Source organism: Apus apus, chromosome 24, assembly GCF_020740795.1.
Source record: "Apus apus isolate bApuApu2 chromosome 24, bApuApu2.pri.cur, whole genome shotgun sequence".
Lineage (NCBI taxonomy): Eukaryota > Metazoa > Chordata > Aves > Apodiformes > Apodidae > Apus > Apus apus.
Window position 1 is genome coordinate 2,183,679 of NC_067305.1, and position 11,220 is coordinate 2,194,898.

The following is an 11,220-nucleotide window of genomic DNA, read 5'->3' on the forward strand; positions in this document are numbered from 1 at the left end:
CTTCCCCAGGTGTTGAACACTGACAAACACAGGCTCACAGAAGTCTGGGACAGAGCTGGAATAGTTCACACATATCCCCTCTGAGCTCAAATTCCCTCCCAGCTTGCTACACAAACTAGATGTGAGTTTCTTACTGAGATGGACCCTGTTGCATTTGGTGCTGAAAGTGGATTTTTCTCACTTTTCCCTCTTCCAGGAAAAGAATGCTCAGCTACTGGGGACAGCACAGCAGTTGTTCACCCACTGCCAGGCACAGAAAGAGGAAATCAAACGTCTTTTTCAGCAGAAACTTGATGAGGTAACCCTGCTCTGCTGGAAGTGGATACTTCTTAGTCATCTGCATGCAAAGAGTTTGGATAAAAATAAGTTAAGACCAGAGAAATGTCAGATCTTCAGCTTCTGTTTTGCAGAAGATTGTCCTAAATGATGTGGATTCTGTATCACCCTTGGGCTATGTTGTGTTTTTGTTGTTGAGGTGGTTGTGTGCCACTCTGTGTCCAAGGGGAGGGGGTGGCAGACCACAAACACTGGTGGTCAGTGAAGGATTCATCCCCTCCTGGTTGAACAGACTCTGTGTTGCCAGTGGAACTTCAGGAGCACAGAAGGAAATGTGGTGGCTCTCTACAAAAATAGCCATCTTTTCATAGAATCTTATCATCCTCATAGAATCCCAGAATGGTTTGGGTTGGAAGGGATCTTAAAGATCATCTGCTTCCAACCCCCTGCACGGGCAGGGACACCTCCCACCAGCCCAGGTTGCTCCAAGCCCCATCCAACCTGCCCTTCAACACTGCCAGGGATGGGGCAGCCACAGCTTCCCTGGGCAACCTGGGCCAGGCTCTCACCACCCTCATGCTAATGAATTTCTTCTGGCTGGCAAGAAACTAAATATCAGTTTTAAAGTTGAATTCCTGAAGCAGCAGCTCCAAGTGTGAGGTACTTTTGTCCTCCCTGTTTATCCCCCAGCAATGACAAAGTGCCTTGGAGAATGCTGGTGACCCTGTGAGCCACATAAGCTGAGCAGATCTCCTCAGTAACACTTCTGGATGTGGCAGTCATCTGGAATTAGGGTGTCAACACCTTTTTTGAATGCTCTCTTTTCTCCTCTTCATCTTGTAGTTGGGAGTTAAAGCTCTGACGTACAACGACCTGATTCAGGCTCAGAAGGAAATCTCTGCTCACAATCAGCAACTGAAAGAACAGACAAAGCAGCTGGAGAAGGACAACAGCGAGCTCAGGAATCAGAGCCTGCAGCTGGTGTGTACAACTGGGGGCTGAGGAGCAGGGTGATGCTCCCATTTATGTAAGGAGGACAGGTCAGGAGCTAAAGGCTGCCCCTGCCTTCAAGGTATCTTGGATGATGGGAGGAAATGCTGAGGTGACAGTTGGCTCTGGCCTCAGCTGTGTCCCAGGAGCAGCTTTGCACCTGTATGTGCACTTGGTGCTGGCCAGGAATCTGCAGAGTGCTTGCTTTGTGGTAGCCCTGACTCTTGTGTTCTTCATCTTGGTAACTCAAACTGTTAAGGCAGAGGAGGAGGAGGAAATCTGGATGTGGAAGTGGTTAGGGAGGCTGGATGATAACACTGGTTTTAGAAAGAACCAGGCCATCTCCTGCCATGTTATCTGGTAACCACAGGACCAATTTGGTGGCGTTTGGCTTAAGCTGAGAGGATTTTTGTGTGGGCTAAGAAGCTTCTTGCACATGTCCAGCTAAGAGGTGCATGACTTTCAGCTTGCACCTTGGGTGGTGTGAGGTGGTGGAAGGTTCTTTTGGTCTCTTTAACCTGTGTCTTTGCAGCTTAAGGCACGGTGTGAAGAACTGAAGCTGGATTGGTCAACATTGTCACTGGAGAACCTGCTGAAAGAGAAGCAGGCACTGAAGAATCAGATTTCTGAGAAACAAAAGCACTGTTTGGAATTGCAGGTAAAGAGCAAGAAACAAACCCAGAGTCACCAACTTGGGGTTGCTCTTGGGTAATGGGCCAGTTAAAGGTATTTGGTAAAATATGATGTTAGAGAGTAAGTGAGATGGCTGGTTTTTCTCCTCCACCTTTCCCCCTCTCCACATCCCTGGCCACTAATCTTTTTATTAAAGAGTTTTAGTAAACTTGAAAGAATAAGGATGTGGATGACTTTTAAAGGAAGTAGATACAATGGGATGATTTCTTGGTAATGCTGTGGAAGAAGGAATCCTGGTTTATCAGGACATACAGTTCTGTCCTGGTGGAAAGAAGGGTCCTGCCTGTTTGCATATGTGGCTTCATGGGAATGTCTTCTGTGTGCTCTGATGCCTGGATTCAGGAATCAGATCCCACAGAATGTCACTTGCCATAGTGAAAAGAAATTAAACTCTTGTGACTGAAGAACTTCTGTTTCCCTGAGAGATCAGCACTAGAGCCAGTCCAGCTTTTTGCTGGATGCCTTGACACGGAGTGACTGTTCCCTTCAATAGCTGGCAGTGTTGAGTTACTCCCTGCTCCCTAGATAAGTTGGAGATACTTTGTTTGCTTTAAAGATCTGAAAGATGCTTCCCAAGAGTCTCTGAGCCATTCCTCTTACCTCTGCCTTTTGGTCTCAGGCTCAGAGCAGCACATTGAAATTTGTTTCCCAAATGGTGGGTCAATTGTTCTGCACTTTTCCCAGAAATGGGACCACTTTTCCTGAGAAGCATATCAACACCAAACTCCATCATGTGATAGAGTTGTTAAGTGTGGTCTTTAATCGTGGCCTTTCTCTTTCTTTTAAAGATCAGTATTGTGGAACTTGAGAAGAGTCAAAGACAGCAGGAGCTCCTGCAGCTGAAGTCCTACACGCCCTCTGAGGAGTCACTGTCCGTTCAGCTACGCAATAAAAACCATCTGAGCCGTGATCCTGAGGCTGATCACAGCAGGTTCCAGCTGGAGCTTGAATGCTCCAAGTTTCCTCTGCCCCACATGAATGGCATGAGCCCTGAACTGTCCATGAATGGCCATGCTACACCCTATGAAATTCATAACACTTTCAGCAGGCCCTCTTCCAAGCAGAACACCCCTCAGTACACGACCTCTCACCTGGACCAAGAAATAGTTCCATGTACCCCAAACCACAGCAGCAGACAGAAGGGTGACAAGATGACAAGCTTGTCCTTACCTGACTACACCAGGTTTTCCCCAGCTAAAATAGCACTAAGGAGACACTTGAATCAAGACCATGCAGTCAATGGAAAAGCAACAACTAATGAGATACAGAGGTGAGACCCATCATTTCCTGGGAGGGAGCAGGAGGGGTGATGCTGTTGCTGGTTTTTAACAATAGTGGCTTATTGGGATCATGGAAAAATATTTTTTAAAATGGAGTTTTATACACTTGTAAAAAGTTTGTGTCAAGAAAATAATGGAATCATAGAATGGTTTGGGTTGGAAAGGACCTTAAAGATCATCAAGCTCCAACTTCCCTGCCATAAGCAGGGACACCTCCCACCAGACCAGGCTGCACAAGCCTCATCCAACCTGCCCTTGAACACCTCCAGGGATGGGACTTCCACAACCTCCCTGGACAACCTGTTGCAGTCCCTTTCTACCCTCATGGTGAAGAATTTCTTCCTGATGTCTCACCTAAATCTCCCTCTTTCAGTTTAAGACCATTACCCCTTGTCAGCATTGACAGGTGATTGGGTACATAAAGTGCCTTGGGTTTGGTACAGGAATTCCTTGCAAAAGAAAATCAGTTTGCTTTTATGCTCTAACAATCCCACACCTCTGTTCCAGAGCTGACCATGTCAAAGAGAATGGCCTTACTTATCCAAGCCCTGGTATTTCAAATGGCATAAAGCTGAGTCCTCAGGAAACTCGGCCCTCTTCCCCAGCGGCCTTACCAATGGCAGGCGAGAAGGTGAGAGACCTGCTTGTGCTCCAGGGCAGAGATGTTGCACCTGTTAGAACAATGGAAAAACTGGCCAAACTAGAGGATGCAGGCATGCTCCTTTGTGTGGTCAGTTTGGCATAACACAAAATACAGCAGGTGTGGAACAGCAAAACAAGGTAGATGGAGAGAGTACTGTGCTCGTGGGAGATGTGCTTGCCTCTCAGTTGCATGTGAACTGTGCCAGTAATGCAGTGGGACCTCTTTTTCATCTGGTGTGTGTCTGCTCAGACTTGAAAAGTAGGTTCTTTCATAGCTAAAAATAACAAAAAATTGTCCACATAATTGATCCAGCCATGAATCATATTGGTGCTCGTTTCAGAGCAAGCAGGTGCCCTCCAACAGGAGGTTACCATGGAAATATTTCTGGCCACTACATCTTCTGTATGCAGGGGGCCTCAAGATAAGAATTCTGTTGAGTGCTTTTCACAGAGCTCTAACAAAGACACTAGATAATGAGCTTGCCTAAGGCATCCTTTTCCTCATGCTTGGGGCCAGCAGTAGCTTTAAATTATATATTTCTGTGCTGTTGGATATTGCTGTTCCAGTAAATCTGTGCTGGTAGCAGAGCTGTTCTGGGCATGCCCTGTCTGCTGCATAGTCATCACTCCTAAATATGTAATTCTTTAAAAAAAGAAAGGGGGGGGGAGGGAAGGTAGGGACACAAAATAGAAATGAGCAGGTTACCATGAGTGAAAAAAGTCTTTTCGGTCACAGCACGCAGTGCAGTTAAGAACTTGGTTTTCTTTTTTGTCTTTACAGGTTTTGAGAGAGAGAACCTCTGTGAGTAATGGAGAAACTATCACCAGCCTACCTATCAGTATTCCTCTCAGCACAGTGCAGCCCAATAAACTCCCTGTTAGTATCCCTCTGGCCAGCGTAGTCCTACCTAGCCGTGTTGAGAAGGTGGTGAGTAAGGGATTGTCAACACTTTCCATCCCTAACCAAAATCACCCTGGGCAGTAATGGGGTGTTTAGCACCCAAAATCCTTAGTGGGCTGCTAATCTCCAGTGTCTGATGCTTTGGGGGAAGCTGCTGTTGGGATGCATCCTCTTGGCTCTTAGTTGTTCTGTAGATGTTTCCTCCTGGGTCTGTGGGGTGGTGGTTTCAGTCAGGAAGGAAAGGAAAGCACATGCCTCAAGAGAGCCTGGTCTTAAACATCTGGCTGGGTGGAAGAGCTGCAGAGTCCAAGAGTTTGTGGCAGTGAAAGCAGAGAATGACACATGTCAGTTTGTTCTTAGCCCCTGTCATCTTACATGACCTTGGGGGATAAATTGTTTTGCCTCAGTGAGGTCATCTCAAATTGTCCCTCTTTATCACAAAGATGTGTAGGGTCAACTCAGGTAGCACCTTTGAGGCTGAAATCTAATGTGTGAGTGACTCCTCTGGAGCAGCAGAGCAACTGGAGAACTTTTGGGGCCATCTCCTTTTTGAAACCCTGAGAAGTCCATGCTTGTGCTGTGCCTAATTTGCTACACATGCTGCTCTCAGTGGCAGAGGAGTTTAAAAAAGCCTGGTCCAGATTCTCCCAAGTGTTTGTCACAAAAGTGCTGCAGTAGAGAACTGAGAAGCATTTGCTGCTCTCACATGGGAGCTGTGAATTTAGAATCCCCCTCAAATGCCTGCCTGACAGTCCCATGTTTGGAAAGCTGGAGATGTTTCAGAGTTTTGCATCCATTATCTTTTCCCAGCTGTAGACGTTTGGTTGTAGCAGAACCACAGTCTGCCCAGCCCCAAGCACTTGTGTGTCCTCAGAGAGGATGCTCAGGATGGTCCCTCACTTCAGCACAGGGTTTATTCAGGCCACCACAGCTGTTCTGCCTGTTTGGGCAAACACCACTTGGTGGCTGTACCCTCGGTGTAGCAGAGCACACAGCCTGGTGCATTTCACCTTCACTTTGGGGAGCTTTCTGTGCACAGGTTGGGGACACCATGGAACCATTTGTGTCCTGTGTGGCTGCCTGGAACAGTGGACCAAGGTGTTCACTCTCTGCCTGTAGCTCTGTCCTGAGTCTCAGCTCCCTGGGACAAGGAGCCTTTCTCCCCCCTCTGTGTGATACCTGCTCTGTGCCAGCTCCTATGGCAGTATAATTAATCACTATTTATTTTTGTCCCATAACATGCTGATCTATGGTTTTTTTCTCAAACCAAGCAGCAAAATCTAGGTTATTTAGGAAGCAGAGCCACTTCCCTTGGTAGATCATCTAATGCATGTGAATTTTATTTCAACTTTTGAGTGTGTTCCCTGTACTAAACCACCTGTTTCTCTCCCCCCAGAGAAGCACACCTAGCCCAGTTCATCAGAGTAGAGACTCCTCGACACTTGAAAAGCAGATTGGTGCTAGTTCTCATAATGGTGTAAGCAATGCTGCTGGAAACAAGCCACTGGCTTTGGCTACCTCAGGTAACGGCCTCCCCTCTGCGACGGTGCCCTGCCCTGTCGTGACAGCAGCTGTGGGTGCCCTGCTGTGTCGTGACAGCACCTCTGGGTGCTCTGCTGTGTCATGACAGCAGCTGTGGGTGCCCTGCTGTGTCATGACAGCAACTCTGGGTGCTCTGTTGTGTCATGACAGCAGCTGTGGGTTCCCTGCTGTGTCATGACAGCAACTCTGGGTGCTCTGTTGTGTCATGACAGCAGCTGTGGGTGCTCTGCTGTGTCATGACAGCACCTCTGGGTGCTCTGCTGTGTCGTGACAGCAGCTGTGGGTGCTCTGCTGTGTCATGACAGCAACTCTGGGTGCCCTGTAGTGTCCTGACAGCACCTGTGGGTATGTTGCTGTGTCATGACAGCACCTGTGGGTGCCCTGCCCTGTCGTGACAGCACCTGTGGGTGCTCTGCTGTGTCATGACAGCACCTGTGGGTGTGTTGCTGTGTCGTGACAGCAGCTGTGGGTGCCCTGCTGTGTCATGACAACATCCCCCTGAGATGTCACCCCCAGTCTTGTCACACCCCCCCTCCCATCTTGTCACACTCTCCCCCCCGTGCTGTCACCCCCCAGCTCACTCCTCAGGGTTTTCCAGGCACTTCTTGCCAGGCCATTCAGGCAACAGAATAAACATGTGTGGTGACTCCTGGATGAGGGTGATGAGGGTGTTTTGAGGCAGGATGTCCCCGCAGCTCGGGTGTGTTCTGGGGTAAAAGCCTTTACAGCTGAAAAGCTTTGATGTGCTTTACCTGAACCTTGTAGTGTGAGTCAAGAACTGCTTGTGCAGATTCCTCTGTGGGGATCAAGAGGTTCTTGCCTTCACAATGGGACAAACCCAAGGTCTTGCCTGGCTGTTCTAGGAGCTGATGATCAGGTCCTTGATGCAGGTCACAGTGGTGCCTCGTGAGCAGTTGTAAAGGCACCAGTAACTGGGGAGGAAGAAATGTCAGATGGGAGAGGACAGGGCTGCCTTGAAGTGCAGACATTGCTTCTGAACTTGCTCTTCTGTGAAAACTGTGGCCTTGAGCTATTCAGCATATGGAAATGTGGATCAGGACAGGAGGTTCTCACATGCAGAAGCTATCCTACAGCTGGTCCCTCATCAGAGAGTCATTGTTCTTCAGGTTTGCCACCTCGAGGGCCTTGTGTTGTCTTGCATCTGTTCTGCAGAGAAGGGCTTGGCTGCAAGTTTTCTAGAAATCATAAAAAACCCTTGGTGTAAACCAAGACCATGTTCCCTTCTACCCCTTCCATTCAGGCAGCCCAGAGACAAGGCCTTGCCCAGAGCACTAAACCCACTGATGATACACCAAGACAAATGCTTAATTCCCTTTGCCAGCTTCCTCCCATGTGGCATTCTTCTGCCACAGTTTCTTTGAAGAACTGTCACTCCCTAAGCCACAGCCTTTTGTTTCATTTTGAGAAGGAGGTGGGCTGTAGAGATGACACAGTCCCTTCTTTTTTGGGAAGAAAAGGGACTGAATTTGGCCATGATGATAGGAAGGAGCTGAGAGTAGAGGAGCCCTGATTTCAGAAAGCGTAACAGCTCAAAAGAAACTTCCACCCGAATTTCCATTAAAAAAACCTAGTGGAGTGTAGGATATATCCATATAACACGTGGATTTTCCCAAATTGGCCAAAGAGTAGTGAAGATCCTTAACCCCTAGCTGAAGCCATCAGCACCCAGAGCCACCTTCTCAACTGCCCTGTGTCCAGAGCAGCTGGGCAGTCGCTGGCTGATCTAACCCAGGTAGAGCTGACACCATCCCAGCCACCCCAGCAATCTAGCACTGTGAACTCTCACTTGGCAGGAGCAATGATGTATACTTTCCCTTTCAACAGGTTTTTCTTATTCTTCTGGCTCCGTGGCAGTCAATGGAAATCTTACAAACAGCCCAGCCCATCTTAACCATAGTGTTGATCAGGCAGCTCTGGACGACTCTGGGAGTCTGTTTAACTCAGTAGGGTCTCGGAGTTCCACTCCACAACATCCTTTGCTAATGATGCAGTCAAGGAACTCTGGGCAAAACTCCCCTGCACACCAGCACTCAACAAGCCCCAGGTTAAATGGCACCTCCCAGAGCCTGGTAGGGGTTTTACAATATGCAGATGCTCAGAAGATGTTTGCCGAAGGAACAAAGGGGGATCTTCAGTCTGATGCAGCGTTTTCAGATCCTGAGAACGAGACCAAGAGAAGAATCATCTTTACAATCTCTCCTAATACAGGACATGTAAAACAATCCCCTTCCAACAAGCACAGTCCTCTGCCCACGAGCACTCGGCTGGACTGTGGCCAAGCACACGTGCAGGATGGGAAGAAGCGGGGCCGGCGGAAGAGATCGTCCACCGGGACCCTCGGCGGGACCTCCGGGGTCTCCCCCAAACGCAAATCCTTGCCTGCTGTGTCTGGGCTCTTTACACAACCATCAGGTTCACCCCTCAACATCAATTCCATGGTAAGGGCAAAAAGGAAGAGCTCTAGCAAGTGAGGAGTTGCTCTTTTGTATTAGAAAGAAGCTTCAAGTGTTGCAGATTTAGCATCTCTGGGTGCCGGGACTAGAATGGGGTGAAGGTTGTTACGGTTTGGCCCCCAAGTTGGCAGTCAAACCAGTAACAATAATGCTTTCAATCCTCCCCCAAGGTATGGAAACAGAGAGGAAAAAAATGAGAGAGAGGCTTTCTGGGTTGAAAAGTGACACAACTTGATTTTAATCATTAGTGAAAAGGGAATATATACATATGTTTATAAAGGGATGTGCAACATCCGATCCCCTCCCTCCTCCCCCAGTGACTCCCACAGACTCCCAGCTGAAGGGGGGAGTGTCTGGGTGCATGGATGGGTCCTTGGATGTGGCTGTGAAGAAAAATGGAGAAAAAAAAGCCAAAGAGGGGGTGATAGAAGCAACAGTAAGCAGAAAAAGAGAGGAAAAGGAAGCCAAAGGCTTGACTTCTGTGATGCCTTAACCTCCACTGAAAGCCACACAGAGAAAATATTAAGAGAGGGGGATATTCTGATTTGCTGATCCTGCCTTCAGTCTAGTCTGCTCCCCCATGGAGGGGTAAACTGCAGACATGAGCTTCAGAAGTGTCCTTGGTTGTTATCAGTCCACTGGAGCTGCTTAAAAAAGTTCACTGAAAGGAGAAAAAAATCAGCAAAGAGAAAATTTTCTCCATCCTGGCTCAAACCAGGACAAGGTGCTTTGTGGAAATGGCCCCTCTGAGAGGCCAGAGTGTTATCAAGAAGTTCCTGGGGAGGTAGAACATTTTTGGAGAGTCTTTGCTGTAATTTGTAATTTGAAAATGATCAATTCCCTTACGACAAAGAGCTTGTTTCTGCAGTGATTTTTAAGCTGTAGGTTAAATATTTTGAAAATAGTTTAAACTCAGATTGACTAAATAGTGTTAGAGTGCCAGAAGCATATGGTGCTCTTGCATAATTAAGCCAGCTATACAAGTTGTGTTCATGTGATCCTACAGTGGTAGTTTGTGATTATCCTGAGACTTCATTTCTGTGTTTAAACATGAAATTGAAGAATGAAAATTAGATCTTCTCCAAGTTTATGTTAAAGCTTTCATCCCAGGCTCTGATGCAGGGTGGTGGAGTTAACAATGGCAGTGCTAAGCTGTTGGCCTCTCCTAAAGCTGAGCAAGATAAGCCTGCTTATAATATCCTTTAAAAGATGCTGTGTTTCTAAAGGGATGCTCTCATCTGTAACTGCTTTCTTTCCTTCTTGCCCAGGTCAATAACATTAACCAGCCTTTAGAAATAACAGCCATTTCCTCTCCTGAAAACTCCCTGAAGAACTCTCCTGTTCCTTACCAGGACAATGACCAGCCCCCAGTGCTGAAAAAGGAAAAGCCCCTCATTCAGACCAACGGTGTCCATTACTCTCCTCTAACATCAGATGAAGAGCAAGGATCTGAAGATGAGCACAATAGCAGCAGGTGAATGCACAGCCAGGGGTTTCAGGAGGAGATTTCTCTGAGGGCTGATAATGCTCAGAGGGATGTGTTAAGGCTTCTTTGTTCCCTCTGCTTGGAGACTGATTCCCTTATGCCAAGCCTCTCACACAGCTGAAATTCTGAACAGGGAAGGTATTTGGGAAAGTTGTACTTGAATGTGGGAACCTCCTGTTGCTGTGTTGGCAAGGCTGACAGAGTCTGGCCTCTGGAAGAATGAATGTAGAGATGATTTTTTTACTACATTGCTTTGTAGGAGCACTGAGGCTGTGTGTCTCATCTTTAACTAAGAATCTCTCTCCCACTTGATCCCAGTTTCAGCTTGATTCAAAATTCTTCACTTCCTGCCCCAAACTGATGTGTTGCTCTGAAAATTAAGTCTCTGCCACCTTTTGCCTGTGGGGAGCAATTTTTTTTCTTGTTTAAGGTGTTCCAAAAGTAACACAATAAAAATGAGAGCAGCATCCTATCCTGCTGCTGCTTGTGAAAGAAAAGCAACACTGGAATCATCTGAACATGCACTGATCTTGACAAAGAACAACATTTCAGTAATAGCTTCTACTTAAAAACTTGTGGGGGATTTTATTATGCTTTTAAGTTCCTTTAGTAACCCAGTTTCATTGTCTTTCTATGCTCTGGTCAACTGCTAAGATGTGGACATGAGGAAGATAGTTTTGAGGGTAAATGTGCAACAAAAGGTCTGCAATGAGTGCTCTAACCTTTTTATTTTCCCACTAGAATTGAGAGGAAAATTGCAACAATATCATTGGAAAGCAAATCTCCACAGAAGACTGTTGAAAATGGTAGGTGTAAGGAATGTTGGTTGGTTGTTAGAAGGGTTGGATCTAGGAATGGGTGACTACTACTGGCTGGAGCTGTTAAACAGCATCAGCTTTTCTGTGCTGCTGAATCACAGGATCACAGCATGTCAAG

General features: G+C 47.1%; 1 protein-coding gene across 5 annotated transcripts in view; it reads left to right on the plus strand.

Annotated features, from left to right (window-relative positions):
* The window catches only part of DOT1L (DOT1 like histone lysine methyltransferase), an 84,566-nt gene that overhangs the window by 60,019 nt on the left and 13,327 nt on the right, over nucleotides 1-11,220 (plus strand). For 3 of the 5 annotated variants that reach the window (XM_051639563.1, XM_051639566.1, XM_051639567.1), the window contains exons 17-26: nucleotides 197-298; nucleotides 1,120-1,257; nucleotides 1,799-1,924; nucleotides 2,748-3,229; nucleotides 3,747-3,870; nucleotides 4,663-4,809; nucleotides 6,179-6,305; nucleotides 8,170-8,783; nucleotides 10,067-10,272; nucleotides 11,026-11,090. In XM_051639563.1, the coding sequence (XP_051495523.1) occupies nucleotides 197-298; nucleotides 1,120-1,257; nucleotides 1,799-1,924; nucleotides 2,748-3,229; nucleotides 3,747-3,870; nucleotides 4,663-4,809; nucleotides 6,179-6,305; nucleotides 8,170-8,783; nucleotides 10,067-10,272; nucleotides 11,026-11,090 (2,131 nt within the window). The remainder of the gene's footprint in view (nucleotides 1-196; nucleotides 299-1,119; nucleotides 1,258-1,798; nucleotides 1,925-2,747; nucleotides 3,230-3,746; nucleotides 3,871-4,662; nucleotides 4,810-6,178; nucleotides 6,306-8,169; nucleotides 8,784-10,066; nucleotides 10,273-11,025; nucleotides 11,091-11,220) is intronic. The other 2 variants (XM_051639565.1, XM_051639564.1) reach the window with 2 other exon arrangements.